Source organism: Opisthocomus hoazin, chromosome 14 (assembly GCF_030867145.1).
Source record: "Opisthocomus hoazin isolate bOpiHoa1 chromosome 14, bOpiHoa1.hap1, whole genome shotgun sequence".
NCBI lineage: Eukaryota > Metazoa > Chordata > Aves > Opisthocomiformes > Opisthocomidae > Opisthocomus > Opisthocomus hoazin.
In genome coordinates, this window is record NC_134427.1 from 19,504,558 (window position 1) to 19,520,726 (window position 16,169).

General features: G+C 47.1%; 1 protein-coding gene across 7 annotated transcripts in view; it reads right to left on the minus strand.

Annotated features, from left to right (window-relative positions):
- The window catches only part of LOC104339103 (synaptotagmin-like protein 2), a 41,813-nt gene that overhangs the window by 853 nt on the left and 24,791 nt on the right, over window positions 1-16,169 (minus strand). For 5 of the 7 annotated variants that reach the window (XM_075435368.1, XM_075435371.1, XM_075435369.1 and 2 more), the window contains 9 exons: window positions 14,228-14,319; window positions 13,658-13,759; window positions 11,552-11,721; window positions 10,629-10,731; window positions 9,807-9,968; window positions 8,995-9,073; window positions 8,304-8,403; window positions 7,004-7,209; window positions 3,807-5,210 (listed from right to left, as the gene is read on the minus strand). In XM_075435368.1, the coding sequence (XP_075291483.1) occupies window positions 5,065-5,210; window positions 7,004-7,209; window positions 8,304-8,403; window positions 8,995-9,073; window positions 9,807-9,968; window positions 10,629-10,731; window positions 11,552-11,721; window positions 13,658-13,759; window positions 14,228-14,319 (1,160 nt within the window). In that variant the 3' untranslated portion in view covers window positions 3,807-5,064. Of the gene's footprint in view, window positions 1-1,137; window positions 1,282-1,429; window positions 3,179-3,806; window positions 5,211-7,003; window positions 7,210-8,303; window positions 8,404-8,994; window positions 9,074-9,806; window positions 9,969-10,628; window positions 10,732-11,551; window positions 11,722-13,657; window positions 13,760-14,227; window positions 14,320-16,169 lie in introns of those variants that run through there. The other 2 variants (XR_012765494.1, XR_012765493.1) reach the window with 2 other exon arrangements.

The following is a 16,169-nucleotide window of genomic DNA, read 5'->3' on the forward strand; positions in this document are numbered from 1 at the left end:
CCTTTTTATCAGAAGCTGCAATGGCTGTTGAGGACTAGTTGTAAGGGTCTTTAAGGTGCTGCAGGGGGTGGGACTGATTGTAAAATGCAGGAGGCCAAGTAATTCGTTAAACCCTGGCTGCAGTCCTGGAAAAAAAAGGAAAACTGACCAGCAGAAATGCCTTCACAGTCAGGACTCCTTCCTTTCCTCCTAAAACGATCTGTTAAAGCAGGGCTGGTTTAGCTAGTTTGGGTCTACAGCAGAGGCTGGATTGCCACAGCCCAGAGACCAGTTCAGCTGTAATATGATTTTACAGCATTTTAAAAAGCAAATATCTGCCTGCTTAAGAGCGCAGGGAAATGGCTGTACCACCACCAGCCCCCCTCCAGCAGGAACACTAACTGGAGCCCTCCGGCAGGAACCTGGTGTGACCGGCAAACCTGGCGAGCTCAGCCCCTGGTCCTGTTTGTGTTTTTCCACTCCTTCTAGGATGCTGCTGCCTGCTGACATCTTCACCCAGCTTCGTTCAGATTTTACTATCTGGCACAGGGCGTTTCAGCTGAGTGAATGGGAAATTCACGCAAAACCGAAAGGAGCTTGGTCTAGCGCTGCTGAACTTCCGTAGGGCTCCTGGAGGAGACACTCCCAGCTCTCCACCACGCCCACCCCTCCCGCAGAAGAAAGAGATCTCATACAACTCATGAATAGTAACTTCTCCATGGGCTTCCTGGAGGCTGATGCTCCGTTTTTGTGCTGCTGTGAGCTGAACCAGCACCCGCCAACCAACCAACATGTTCAGAGGGGTGGGAGAAGCTGCCAAACGCCCCAAAAGTGGGAACGGCCATGCCAGAGTTGCCCTCTCTTGCTCAAACCTCATTGCTACAAATCAGCCTGCTCACGACAGCCCAGGAGGTACCAAAACTCAGCATCCTCCCGTGGCCCCCCGAACTTCACCCCGACCCTCGCTGGGATCGCTGCTCCTTGTGGCAGAGCCACCAGTACAAGGAGCCTCCCAAAATGAGCAGCTCCTGGGAAAAAGCGACTGCTCCCAGCTGACTCCATGGGAAGGGATTTCTGTTCCAGGAGCTTCCCCCAGGTGAGTGGGATCCCGTGCAGCAGCGATGCTGCTGGGAGCAGCACGGCTCCAGCACCACCTACCTCACCGCGTCTTCGCAAACCTGCTTTTGCGTGGGGCTTTACAGTGAGCTTCGCCATGTCTTCCGACAGCCTTTGTGTCAGCGCTCAGAGGGACATCTCCTCCCTGGCACCCGTTTTAGCAGTAACAGCAGATGACTGGGACACCTGAGGGGTGGCAAGCAGGCAGGTGGAAAAGAAAAAGGATTAAGCCATGAAAGATACTAAAGTACAAATCAGCCAGCTGAAACAACCAACCAAACCTGGTGCTGAACACGCTCAGATTAGTTATCAGGAACTGAAGTGTGTTTATTCAGTTTTTGATACACTGGTCCAGCTGATACATTTTTTGACTTCATTTAACAAGCCTGCAAAAATACAGCATTGCTTATTTCAGTAGATCCTGTTATCACATGGGTTTATTTAGCCAGCATTATTTTCTCCCCGGTCTCCATAGTACTTTTTTTTTTTACTGCCTTGGTGAGGGATAAAGCTGAGCAAATATTTAGTAATGGATAATTAATTCAACCACTTCTTTTCCATCTCCTGTGAGACACTCATTCACTGGTTGTTGTTCAAGATGCAGCAATTCTTTCTTTCTCTTCTTTCGTTATCTTCTCAACTATTTTTGATAGTTTCTGATATCTGTAATACGAACAGTTTTGAATGGCCACAGATTATATTTGCCTGATGGGGAAGATATAATTTCAATACTCTGCCTTTTTCTCTTTTTTTTTTTTTTTTTTGCCTGTAAGGTTCCTGAGGAAAAGTTATATGAACAAGGCATCAATTCAAAGGAAGCACATTCACTCTCAGATGCAGAACGTGCACAGAAAGCAGCTCTCTACTGCAGATACTCAGGTTTGTATTTTATGTTAAGAGGACAGTGCCCAAGGGTCCCAGGCTGTAACCTAGCATTTCATGGGCCTGCTCAGTCCCTGGGGTCACTTCTGTCTCCAGCAAGCGCTCAGTGCCTGCAGCCAGCTCCCACTGCGCCACTGGTACCAGCACGGTCACATTCAGGGAAATGAGAACCACAAAACACATTTACTATACTCCTGGAGTCTTACCTTCTCATGGAACTTCACTTAACCCATTCTACAGTGAACTAGTAAATACAGTCATAAAACTTTCCATCTGTTTTTTCCTTTTTTTACCAGTTACTGCCCAACTCCTGTTGTCATCAGCACATGGGCCTGAGTCTCGGCGACCTGTAGCATTCCCAGACAACGAACGCCAACACCATATGCCACACACAAACAGGCCGCTAACCTTCTAACTCACAAACTCCTCCACTCCTCCGTATGACACTGACAATAGAAGTGCCTTCAATCTTCTTCTGACAAAGCGCTTTCTGCGCAGTGACACAGCTACGGCATGCCAAATGTCACTGCCTCAGATACAGCTGCATTACAAACGTGCGTGTGGCTTGGCAGTGTAATCTTTCACTCTGATAAACTATTAAATGCTGAAGAAAGCCTCTTAACTTAATCAGGGCTTAATTTAAACAAACAAGCCACCAAAAGATTAACAAAAATCCTCCACGGAATCTGAATGCAAAAATAGACTGTTCACAAAGTCCTGGGCCAAGTTCACATAAGTGACTGCGCTGGGACGAAACCAGCCCCCCGACACCCTTTTTCTCCCTGTACTGGCACCACCAGAGAAAGAGATGTTAATTTTCTGAAACACCAACAGAAGCGTTTCCAGCTCCATTGATGCAAACAGCAGTTTTGGCAACGTCGTCACAACCGCCCGTGCTACAGTGCCCGTGAGGAGGAGGCGGCGGGATGACTCCATTTTTGCGATGGAGGGAAGTCAGCTGAACCCTCCAGGAAGAGTCCCCGGCCTGCCCGAGCCGAAGCCCCCGGCGTCACCAACCGCATTCGCAGCCGCAGCAGAAATTCCCCTTCCTATCCCTGCGGAACGAGGAAGCGCTGGGGGCGAGAGCAGCAGTCCTGCGGGGAACCTCACCGCAACGAGCCATCGCTCCCACGGGCAGGGCTCCTCGTGGTAGGTAAGTCACACGTATGCATAAACAGGTACATGTTCAGCACCTAAACAGCTAAAGACAGTAATTTAAAAACTCTCACCTTAGGCCCAGTATTGTTATTTTATACCACAAAGGTAATAAATGACCAAATCTTGGTGAATAAAAGCTGGCAGGCTGGAGCCCATACAAAGTACCTTTGGGCTGACATGCTATATATCTATAATCAGGTCCCTCATTAGCTAGTCGTTATTTAACTCTGCTGCTCCATGGACTCTTTCTTAGTGCTTTCAGTACTATGACTGGCACATTTCCGAGTCTTATCTTTTTCCAATTGCAGAACCATCTTCTTTCTTTATTTTTTTTCCCATGAAAGCTGCTGATTATCTCCCAAATGTCTTCATTTCATGAAAAAGTCTTGTTGTTTTAAGTGTATGTTTTCCCCTTCATTTACTTACAGCCATCTTTGCTAAGCTGAAAATTTATGCAGAGCTTGAGTTAAATAAAATTAATACACTAAAGAATATCAGAATATTCACAGAGCCAAAATCTAGGGTAGGATAGCTACAGAAAATATTTCTCCATGATGTTACACTTGCCCTTGGGCAAAAATGGTTCATTCTGACATGATCAAACTTAACACCTCCTTTGCTTGCTTTTTCGTTCCTCAGACCACGCTAAAAATAGATACAAGGAGACCAGCTGACGACTAAAGAAAAACATTCCATTTAATCACAGTATGTACATCCGAAACAGAAATTACAAAGCTGCATTTCAAAAGGCGTTTGCAACGCCACTCTGCCACGGTCAACGGGCCAGACGCAAAGTTCTCGCAAGCTGAAGGCAAAAGGGAAATTCCGGGCACGGACAACTCGCTGCCGGGCGTCAGGGGAAAGGCAGAGCAGAAGGGCAGCGGGGTACGCAGAGCAGGAGACCGCCCCAGGCGACCGTAGCTCTGCAGCTACCCTTCACCTTCGTCCCCTCCCCACTTACCTCTCCCGCCGGCTCTCAACGTCTCCTGCCTTCCGTGGTGGTTTTGACCTTTCCTTCCCGACCCGCTGCGCCAGGCTAACACCAGACCGCTTCCTACAACGTTATTCCATACTGAAATGTTTTGCACAGAAGGCATTTCAAAGGTGCGATTAGGCCCGTTAGCAATGTACCCATATTTTACATTTGGGCAAGCGCTTTAGTTTATATTGCACTGGACCTGTCCTTTCGCAGAGAAACGCGCCTGCAGTCACTGAGGAAGCCTGCGGGAAAGCTAAGAGAACAGCCCCTGGCTGCAAGTTCCCATGAGATGCAGGACCATGGCATCTCTCTTTCCTATTAAAGCAGAAAGAAATTAATATATGGAATTCCTCATTATTATCCTCCCCAGGCTGCCTTGTTTTCTGCTTCAAATAGTCCTCTCTTTCTTGAGATTCACCTTGGGTCTCAATTTTCCTCATGTTAGAGACGTGTTATCACCAGCAACAAATGCAAAGCTCCCATCCTCAGACTGTGCTGCCGGTGACTTGGAGCAATTCTACATTGAGTACAAAGTGTACCACTTGCAGAGGAATATGAATAATACCATGCTGCTGCTTTAGTACAACTACATCTCTGCACAGAAAACAAACCGGCACAAGAAACAGTAAAAAAATAAAAATATCTATATCTCCTTTTCCTTCTGCCAATGTTCCCAGAGCTTTCTGGAACTCAAAGATAAATGATTAAATAAAAAGGTAAATGAAGTTTCTTCTTGGTCGAAATCAAGTATAGCATCAGTTTGGCATCTTCCACATCCTCTTTCAGGGAATTAACTAGTCCTTAAGATTTAACACCTCCAACGTGCTGTCCATCAATTGCCGTATTAACCTGACACTTGCCAGCCCCGCGGATGGTCTCTGTCACCCCGGTGCAGGAAGTTTCCTAATTCTAACGAACACGTTCAGCATTTTTACGGCACAAATGGTAGGTTATTTCCGTTTTTTCCTCCCTGCCAGTGAGCGCAGAGGCAGCAATCCCTCAACCCATTCATCGGCAGCCGACATCATCTCCTGCCAGAAGGCCACCTCCTCTTGCGTGGAGTCCATCCAGTCCACAGAGATGCCGTAGCTCGAACCTGTAAAGAACAAGAAAACTGCAACGTTGGGAGCTACACAAGGAGTTTCTACTCCATGCAAAAATACCCAACAGGATGTAACTGTTGCAGGCAGTGTATTAACATAAAAGGTGCTGACTTGCCGACAGCAAGTCGCACCTTAAACCCCTCCTGTTCTTCAGCTAACGACCTCTTTTTCACACCAGAGTCCAGAATGAAGTCAATGTAAAAGCCACAAAATGCAAGAACCCCAGACAAAACCTGCCAAGGAAAATAACATTGGGCTCAAGCCCTTTCTGCATCTTTCAGAATGGTAAAGAAGGTCTAAAAAGCTTGGTTTTCCCCTTAACAGATTTTCTTGTGGACAGGGTGGGGTATTTGTCAAAATTCTCTTGCTCTATACTTCACTTGTAGAGGAATCAAACATGATAGCGGAAAAGTGTGTACATTAATTCCAAGTTGATTATTAAACCAAATTTTCATGTGCCAACTAGTTGTCAGTGAGATAAAGGTCTACACTTGGATCCCAGCTTATCTTGGGGCTGGTGTTTTTACATCTTGCTTATGAGACTACTCTTGTTGCCACTTCCCACTGACTGGTTCACCACCCTCCTGGTGACACGTTAGAGACTGAAAACAGAAGGCACAAGCAAATCCAGCAAACACAGGAGCACCTGCAAGGCAGACCTTCCAGCTATTACAAGCCTTTTCCTGACACCCTCAAGGAACAGTTCTCCTTTATTGCAACATCCTGAAATCTTCTGTCCATCTTTCTTCTCTCAGAGAGCGCTCTCGCTTAACAGTAGATAGTTTAGAAAACCTCAGATATCCCACTTACAAAAATACAAAGATGAACACTCTTACCTGTTAAAGCCTAGGTACAGGGTATGCTGCAAGCTAGGCTAGGATGTTTAGAGAGGGACAAACCTCCATGATGGACAGCTGGACAATGGGAAATGGTCTCATCTGCTCTTTACAGCTTTGGCTTCCAAAAATATTGGAATTTGCCTGACTTCAAGGATGAGTAATCCCATTGAAAGTCAAACACTTCCAGCTAAGCACAGGTCTAAGCCTTTCTCTGAACTGCAGCCTCATGCCACCAACCCCCAGAGACAGTGACTGTCTCCCAGTGGAGCAACAACCTCCAGAGACAGTGACTGTCTCCCAGTGGAGCAAATGGCACCTCTGCTGAGGTCTTTCAGCATTGTATCGTCTAAATAAAAGTCAAACAAAATCACAACAACAATGCCTTAGTCTACACCCAGACGACTCCATTCTTCCAATTCATGATTTAATTCCAGCTGACGTATGCTCAGTACCAATCACCTGCCAGATCAAGTACCACAGCAGCGCGCCCTGTTTTTTGAATATTAGTGACTCCTGCTACTAAGGCATTTCAAAGGAGGAGGTGATGTGGACAGAGTCACCAGGTGGTGCTGTCCCACATGGCATTCAAGTCGTCTTCACCTCTGAGCGCTCTTCCCTGGGAGGAGCAGCAATGTAACCTTGATTTGTAATGCAGCCTGTTTTCCTGTAACAGCAGGAAAACTCTCTGATGGACCCAAGGAGAACCCTGAGTTTTGCCAAACCCTGTAGCTGATGTTGGGAGAAAATGGGAGAATAGAGGATTGCTACCATGGTACCAGGGCCCCCTCCATCCCAGACCCGGTGCAAGTACCAAGACTCTCACCATTCCCCAAGACTCCCCATCCTTGATTTCTCCCCAACAGCAAAATGCTCTACAACTTCCCGTTCCACCTTGTGGCTCAGCAATACGGCAACCGTACTCACTTCATGTAAAGGAAATCACTCACCTGTCCCGAGGCCCAGCCTGATTCCTCCAAGGAAATGGTTGGTAAGTTTTTCGTGATCCCACACCGTCAGTTCAACACAAGCATCCTTTAGATCCTCCGTATGAAAGCCATCATACACAATAGTGTGATTGAAAACGGGGTTTGTGTCTCTTTTTATGACTCGGGTCTTTTGGTAACTCTTCTTACTGGTGTCTGGAAGCACATAGCTTTGAGAGGAGAAAAAAAAGAGCATGTAGTGTAGAATTCGCCTGAGATTTGAATTCTTCCTAGAAAGTTCCTTGGGCTAAACAAGCCTCAGATCTGAAGCAAGGAGGAATTGGGTCTCTGTAGATTTAATGGGAAATGTTCATAATTTCCAGACTAAATTTTTTTTGCCAATAAAATCCATTTTAAAAGCAAACATTTTCAGAAAGGAGGGTACTTGCTTAAAATTTCCTGCTTTTGGTAATTTTTTTTTTGCAATTTTGACATTTTACATTAAAAAATGGGTATTACTTTCACATATTTCTACTTTCATAAATTTTCATCACTTAGATGCCTAAGAGGGCATTTCAAAATGGTCAGTTAGGCTTCTTGAGCAGCTAACCTTTCTGCAGAACCCTGTAAGGATTTAAAATATATAAAAAACATGGTGAGTGCTTCAAAGTGCTGAAAAAAAAATCTTAAAATCCCCTTAAAAGATTTTTACTTTTCTGGGCTACTTGCAGCCCCTTCTCCCATATAACATGCAGAGCTGATGCTACAGACTGCAGAAAACATGCACATACTAAACTCTGGATAAGATCAAAGCAGGATCCAACCGTCTGAATGTCAGTTCTGGCAAGTCCCTAACGAACTCCCAAACTCTGCACGCAAGCCTGTATCAAGGCAAAATTCACAACTTCACGTGAACGCACTGGGCCGAGGTGCAGGGCCCACGTATTCCTTTCACCCAGATGTTCTTGAGGCAAACCACCAAGTGAGTCGCAGACAGCGATTGACCAAGGATGGAGCTCTGAGCAACCTGGTCTGGTGGAAGATGTCCCTGCTCATGGCAGGGGGGTTGGAACCAGATGATCTTTAAGGTCCCTTCCAACCCAAACCATTCTATGATTCTAAGAGCTTTATCACAGCAAGGATTTTCCTAATTTGGCCACAAGCGAATAACAAGGGCAATTCTCTCCTACAGAGCCCAAAGCAGCACGAAGACTTTAGAGTATGGAGGCACAGCTAGGTGAGCCTGAGAGAAGAGAAGTAAAACACACCGCTTTGCGGAGGCACAGACCCAGGATCAAAGCCAAGGCCACGCTCCTGCACCTACCATTTCACAAAGGAGTCAACTCCAGAAGGACGCAACTGCAGCAGGTCCTTGACGTCTTTGACCCAGATGTGAACCTCGCCAGAGGGAGGATTCTTGGGACCTGCCATTCAGAAGAGAAGAACTGTCGTGCTGATCCTTACAACAGCTAGCAAAATGACAGGCTTCCTCCCCAGTGACCCGAGGGAGCAGCAGCGTGACTCCTCCGTGCACTCACTCCCTTGGGAGCTGCACACCCCTCTGCACCGTTCTGCCTGGGTGCCCCAGCACTAGTACCAGCCCCATCACACTTGCAGCTGCCAAGTGCTCCGGACACAACGTGCCGGTGCTGCCTTGAAACAGGAAAGGAGAAGGCACTGCTGTGCAAGCCCCACCTCGTGCCTGCCCCACAGGGAGAGGGGCTGTGTGTTGCTGCTACCAGGTCACAGCACCCCACAGCGCCCGCAACAGCCGATGAGTTTGAGGTTGTTGAGCCCTTCCTCTCTGCCCAACACTTCCCCAATAAATTCAGATGTGAAAATCAGATGTAGGCTGCAGACAGGGCTATCAAGCACTGCTGGTTGTGCCTTTCTGCTGATATCTAAGGTCCCACTCTAACGAGATTACTCTTTAACCAGCTCTTAGGCAGATGAGGCACTGAAAGTTGCATGCATGAGTACAGGCAATACTTCTTCATGCATGAAACACACATTACCTAGGCTTCCTGGAGGGACGTACTTAATAGATAAATTCATCACTCCTCGATGGTCCACACCGTTAACAGCAGAAAGGCTCTGAAACAGAAGGAGTCATGACTGACTAAATCAGGGATTGTTGTAAACATTGCAAGGCAAACAGCTTTTGAGTTCAGTGGAGGCACACAGAAGGACAAACTCTGATTTTGCATGGCTGGGGCAGCCCGTTCTCAGGGCAGCTCCTTTCTTTGTGGCTTTGTTCCCAAACTCAGTCCCTCAGAACCAACAGCCTCAGGATTTAGAGCAAGGCTGCCCTTCCAGACACGATGAATTAAGCATCTTAGTTCCAAAAGACAAATGGCCTTAGTTTCTGAAAAGTGATCTCAGATCGGACCTCTGGATGTAGATCCATGCAGGAAGCTGTACAGGCTTTGAAAAAGTGGCACCTAAATATTTACCTCTCAAGGCATGTTCAACTGCGTCACCTAGTACTCTGCTGTCTATTTTTAAGAGATGAGTCTTTATGTGAGTAGAGAGAGAGGCAAAGTCATGTCAGAGTTTCTGTTGATCAGTGTCAGATCATGTTTAGGAAAGTGTCTCTGCAGATCAGTCACCAAATCCGACCCGAGAAGGCCTGTGTTCAGAGCACTGAACACTCCACTAATGTGTCCAGGCCTTGTGGGTGGTTTACTGTGCTTCCCTAGGCACAACTCAGGCTGTTCTGCTCCACCACACCACCCAAAGACCTCCGAGGAGTCAGGAAGGACTTCTGCCACCCCTACAGGCTGCAGGGTTGGGCTAGGAAGCGGCATCGCAGCTGAGACGCACTTACTCGGGGCTTCAGTGGGTACCAGTTGAGTTTCCTGTTGCTCCAGTCCCAGCTGGCCAAGTCTATTTCGATCTCTCCCAAGAAACTGTTACGTCCCAGTGGGTCATTGTGCCAAACAGAGAGATTTAATTTTTGGATCAGCAATACCATTTTCTCTATTTTATACTAGAAGAAGAAAGAGAAGTCAGGTCATTCAAATTCTTCTTCTGTTTCTTTCACAATCAGACATAACTACTCAAAAGCTTGAATAAGCTCTGAGACAGATGCTCAAACGCGGTCCACAGATGCGCTAATGGACCAGCCCCGCTTTGAACATCTCTTTTTTTGTCCTGCAGCAATACTACTACCCTGACAAAGTTTTTCTGCTGAGCACAGGGAAACTTAGCTCTCTGTTCACCAGAGGGCAAAAGAAATATTCTTTCAAGAATTATTAACTCAGTCTTGGACACTGTTAAGTAATACTCTAGGTTTTGATGAGTAAGATCTTATAACGAAGACCTTTCCTATCAGTCCCACACCTCGTGACTGTGTACCAGGGAAGGAAAGAAGAACACCCCTTGCTCTGGCTGCAGACAGGACAGGCTGCAGGTCCCTATCTCATCCAAAGATCACTACGCGGTTTTGACAGAGAAATCTTGGGTGCCACACAGGTGGGTGCACACCAGCCTTGAACATCTCTGCCCTCACAAACCTGAGGGAAGAGCAGTGCAACGCTGGTGGGAGGCAGGTGAAGAAGCCTGGCCACAAAGGCAGGATCTTTCCAGACCTGACCTGCTACGAGTGCCTGCAATAACACAGGTTCTCAGAGCACATATTTGTTCTTACCCGTAACACCTCATTGTAAATGGGATTCACTGTCCTCTTCTTCACTGAAGTTTTCCTCTTACCCATTCTAGCTTTGTCTGGGAGCAGATAAGTTTTAACGTACCTGGAAAAGAAACCAAACTCCAGCTGGATAATGTTCCGTATTGCCAAGCTCTAATAAGCGGGAAACATTTCTGAACGGTGACATGGGAACAAAAGACCTGGAGTTGACTCTCTGAAGGCAAAACTAATTAGCAGACCTGCTAGGATATTAACCTGGTTTGCATGAGAAGTTATAAATCTCACTGGAGATGGGTGGATGCCACCAACATTCAGAACAGGCAGCTGTCCAGGCAATACGAGAAGCCAGCAAGGCCACAGATCCGTTTTCTGAAATGTCCATATTTACAGCATCTCTGTGCACTCAAAATCTGGGTGAAATTATAGAGGAGGAAAGAGGTGGAATGTCTTTAAGTCTCCCTCTCAGGGTTCAGATCCAAGCTCCTTTTCATCATCTTTCAAACCAGAGATCAGTAACCTCTGCACAACTACCACTGTGCCCCTAACAGCACTTCTTTACGGACTTTCTTTTCATATAGCTATGTGTCTGCATCGCCGGAGTTATTACCAAAGCGTGTTCACCATGGGGAGATCAAGGTTCACATGGACGCACAGAGAACATATTCCAATCATAACAGGAACTGTCTTTGTAGTGATCAAAGCTTTCTCAATCTGTTCAAATTAAAGTCTGTGGCAACATATTTACTGATGTCAATGGCTCCAGAACCATCAGCTAGGAAAGCCCCAGCAGTAAGCATGCACCAGAAGTCTGCAGGAAGGAAGAAACCATGACATTTAAAAAGAGAAAACACAAGAAAAAAAAAATCCTCCAGAACACCAAATTCAACAATGCAGAAGTCACAAGGCACCAAAGCGTCACTCACGGGTCAGATCTGCCTTTCTTCTCATCCACGACAGCCAAGTCCTTGCACTGGGACACATGAACCTGGAACTCCCGGTTCTTCTCGTCATAGTCTAGAGCAAACTCCACAGTACCTTGGGCATCCACACTCCCAAAATCGCCGCTGTAGACACTGAGCACGCTGCCACTCACCTGCCAGGCGGAAGGGCAAGGTCAGTGCCAATGAAATCGGCACCCTCCTGACTTGGTTTCTGGACAAAGATGATAGTCTGAAAAGCACATTCCCAGAGAAATAACCTGCAGTTTCTGTCCTGGTGTAGTGTTGTGTCCTTGACACAGAAATGGTACACATCTGCAGCTGTGCTCAAACAAGCAAGGGTTGAGGAACCTGAATAAGGGGCTCAGAGGGATGTGCTGTCCTAGACCAGGACTTAGAAGCACCATTGACCTGAACGCTCAATAAATGCAGAGGACTTTTCACCCGTAACTCCCAAAACTTTGGGAAACTGAGTCAAATATTACTGGGGGTTGGGGTACACACGTCTCTTCCCTTTCCCCACACTTGCAGTACAAACAGCTACTATCCTGACCCAGACTCATCAATAAGACAGAAATATATTGAGAGAACTGTCTGTACGTGAACTTCTTGTTTCTGGTAGGTATAGTCACACAATTGTCAATCGGTTTTTAAAATAGGCTAGCAAGAACCATATCAGACTAGAAATATAGGAAAAACTGCTATCTTGTTGCTGGCTCACAATGTGCATGGATCTGTACAGAACAGACACAGATATAACCCCTGCCCTGAAGAGCCACTGTCCCCCCCGAGACAGCCTGTGTGCATCTACTTGCAACAAAGGGACAGCAAAATGAGGTTTCTACAGGTACAAACCGGGAGCTAGGCACCCAACAGTCATTTGCTTTCCCAGAACAAACCACATTTGCCCATAGGCCTTGGGGTTCTTTTTTCAAGGCTTTGTCCTTCACTGGTAGAAAGTGATGAAGAAGAAACAAAACACAGCTCCAGAAAGATGAGAGAATTTTCTATTGCACCACTCACTCATCATTCCTGACAGGATAACATAAAAGCTAATGCCGTTTATAAAGCAAATAATTGACCCTCTTGGCACTTTTCTGCAGTACAGTCATGACCATTTATCAAAAAACTTAAACCTAGTAATTAACCCAATTCTTCTCTGTCTTCCGCTACTTCCTCTGGTTCTGAATGTCAATCTATTACAACCTACAAGAACCTGCTAAACATCTCCTCCCAGTCCTTGGAGCTGCCTTTACCATCCCATCAGGATACTCGCCCCAGCAGAGAATTCTGAGTGAGATTTTTCAAGAACCCCTCTGTGTCTTGGACACAAGAGGCTTATTTATGGCTCCCAGACTCTCCAGACTAGAAGAACTTGTGCCCCAAAGTTCAAGTTTGGGGTTTTTTTTAACATATTCATCTACATTCAGGACCTCTCCCTACCACCTTTGCTTCACATATATCCTTTAAATCTCACATACACACCTTGGAGATACCCATAACAGTAATACAGCAAATTCAAACACTTTTAAGCAGCCCTGCACAAAACACTGTCTCTAAGGAATCTTTTAATAATGCTCAACTAAACACACTCCGCTCTTTTCAGCTTTCCCTAGAAGTGGAAGCTCTAAATCACGCTTTTGCTGCCCAACTCTGAATTCCCTCGGACGCGCTGATAAAGCGAAGGGTGAGCTTGCAGAGGGCACCTGTCTGCAGTCCCAGCTCTCTCGGAGCTGGACCACAAACCTGTCACGCAATAGCTGTATGCCTCATTTCCCCACCCAGAAAAAGCCTCCCCACCCCACCCCCCCCCGCACGCTGCCAGGCTTCAGAGCATCCACCCTGCGGCGCAGGGGCCACCCCTTACTGTGAATTTGTCCAACGGTGACCCGGTGGGTCTCTAATTTGAGGTGGTACCTGGAGACACTCCTTTAATGGAATTAATTAATCATTGCCATTCCTTTAATAATGTACCACGCAGAAACCAACAGGATACTCCGGAGGCCACATCATCAGCATCAGCCTAAACGCAGTGTCACCGCATTCGACTGAGAAACCCTGTCCAGCAAGATGCACGCGTTAAATACCTACCGAGGAGACAGATGCCATGTCGGACGAGTGGCTGCCAATGCTAGGCGTCTTTTTGTGCTTGTTAAACTGGAAGCTGATTTCCGAAGCTGTGTCTGATTCAGTCTGCTCAGAAAATAACAAGCATCTTTAAGCTCTGCTGTACGAGCACTTTGCAACACCACAGAGAAAAACCAATAGCTCAGCAGAGTCCCATTAAGCAGCGATCGGGTTAGGAGAGTGGAGGAGAGCGCAGGGAGTCTCCCCAGAGGCATTCCCTCCGACCGGCAGCGAACGTCATCATTAACTGCCTCCAAACAGAGCTGCAAGCAACCGCCTGGGCTCTTGGGAAGGGCACAGAACAGTGGGGTTTGAGACAGAGGGAAACACTAAAACTCCTCCAGGACAGAAGGGCTGGTCTAGGTTATTGGGGGCTTTTTTCTTAAGGCTTTTCTCCTTTATTTCTGACATAACCAAGGCATGCTCTAAAGCAAGTACTGTCAGTACTGTCCAGGAGACACATCCTCACAAAACCAACTGCTGTTCGGGGGATGCTGTGAACATTATTCCAGCCATTTCTGGCATCCAGCCTACCTCAGACAACAGGAGAGGAGAGGATCTGCTCAGCTCTTTGACTCTTTCAGGCTCAAGAAACTGATGGGGTATCAAATGAGGTTTATTGTATGCTGTAGGTACAAACAAAAAAAGGCATCAAGACATCTTGTCAGAGTCAGGAAAATGTAAGAAAGTCACATTTTTGTTGAAGGGCACAAGGAAGGAGGAAAGGCTTGCGGGAGGCACGGGAGTACCAGCCACTTGCCCTGTCTCTGTCATCTGCCATTGGAGCTGACCCTCCCTAAGACAAAACCCACTAACTAACATCTTACAGCTATTTTCAAGGGTTTCGTTCGATGTCCAGGGGTGTGCAACCCCCCCTAGTGGCTAATTGCATTTGCTTATTGGCCTCAGGATGTCTGTCTTGTCTGCACCGCTTTCCCCATGTAGATTTAATTTAGTCTAAAGCCATACAGATCTGCCTCCTTGTCAAAGAAACCAAATATGCTCACGTTCTCACCTTGCAGCACAGTGCCCTGCACAGAAGAGCTGTAAAATGTTTACACCTACAATTTCACCATTGCATACACCTCTCAAATACTCTGCTAGACAGAGAGGTGGATGAGAGCCTCACATCTAAAGAAAAACTCAGAAAGCTTCATCTCCACTTAGAAAGTTGGTTACTGGACTGCTTATATGTCTAAACAAAACCGTTTTGTTCTATCATTATCTTCTCTCAATAACTCCCTTGAAGATGACTATCTCAATCCCAGAAGAGCTTGTTTTCAGCAGGTCTATGTGCACAACCATGCACGCACACATACACACTTGTTTAGCCTGTTAGCCATGACGATACGCTCTTCAGTGCTAAAAATGCCGAAGACCTTCTTTGGCATTTTCCTTTTACATGATTTATCGTTTATATGATTTACCATTCATTTGATAGTTACTATTTTTATTTCCAAACATGAGCAAAGCGTTACATCTAGCCCTCTCCACAGACTACTCGTTACACTGCAAACAAGTAAGCGTAACTCTGTAGAGGAGGGTTTCTGAGGATGAAATCTGTGGCTCTACATAAGCTTCAACAGGGGGAGGCTAAAATCTTGGTCATCTATGTGAAAGCCACGCCAGTGAATGGCAATGCGTGTGGCAAGCTTCGAGCCACCACGCCGTGTGACATACGTTGCTGGACCATACGTTGGGGCACGCGCTTGGCACGAGGCTGCCGGACGGGGTGGGCACAGTCACAGGGCGCCCCACCACAGGCTGCCTTCGACACGGCCCAGAAAGGGACTCTCCTCCCTCCCATAACCAGGGGTCAGGCTTACTTAAAGGGGCTTGATGGCTTCCTCTAAGCAGCTTTACCCTCCCTCGGGCACTGCCTTCCCAGCCTTCTCACTCCATCCTGGAAGCCTTGGCCTTACTGCTCTGCTTTTACACGAGCTCTGAGCTGTCGTCTTGCGCCCACCGGTTTTCATCTTTGGGGACTTTTATCAGCTTTCTTGCCCACAGAGGCTGCTGCTGCCTTCCTTCAGGCCCCCTTCCTCGGCTGCAGCTTTCTTGGGCTTCTTGGTGGCACGGACAGATTTCTCGGCCACGAGCTTCTTCAGTTTTGCTTCTGCTTTCCTGGTTGCCTTCTCCTTAGCTTCTCTTGGTTTCTCAGGGAGAAACTGGCATCACAAAGCATGTCCCAGCTGGCAGCTGGGGAGATCAGTCCAGCAAACGGGGTCTGCACTGGGCAAGGTGAGAGTCCCAGGCTGGGCACTGCCAGCCCAGCGACAGTAGGATGCACGCAGGAGCACGTAGGACATGCTCACTCGCTGGACAAAGGGTCTGGCACCTCTGATTCACCCACTGCAGCTCCCACAGGACTCCGTGGGGGAAGAGGAGAGAGGGGTACCAGCTTTTGCCAACCCTTTGAAGCCCTGGTTTTTTTGCTGAAGGCACTGAGTAATACACCACATATCTAGCTGCAATT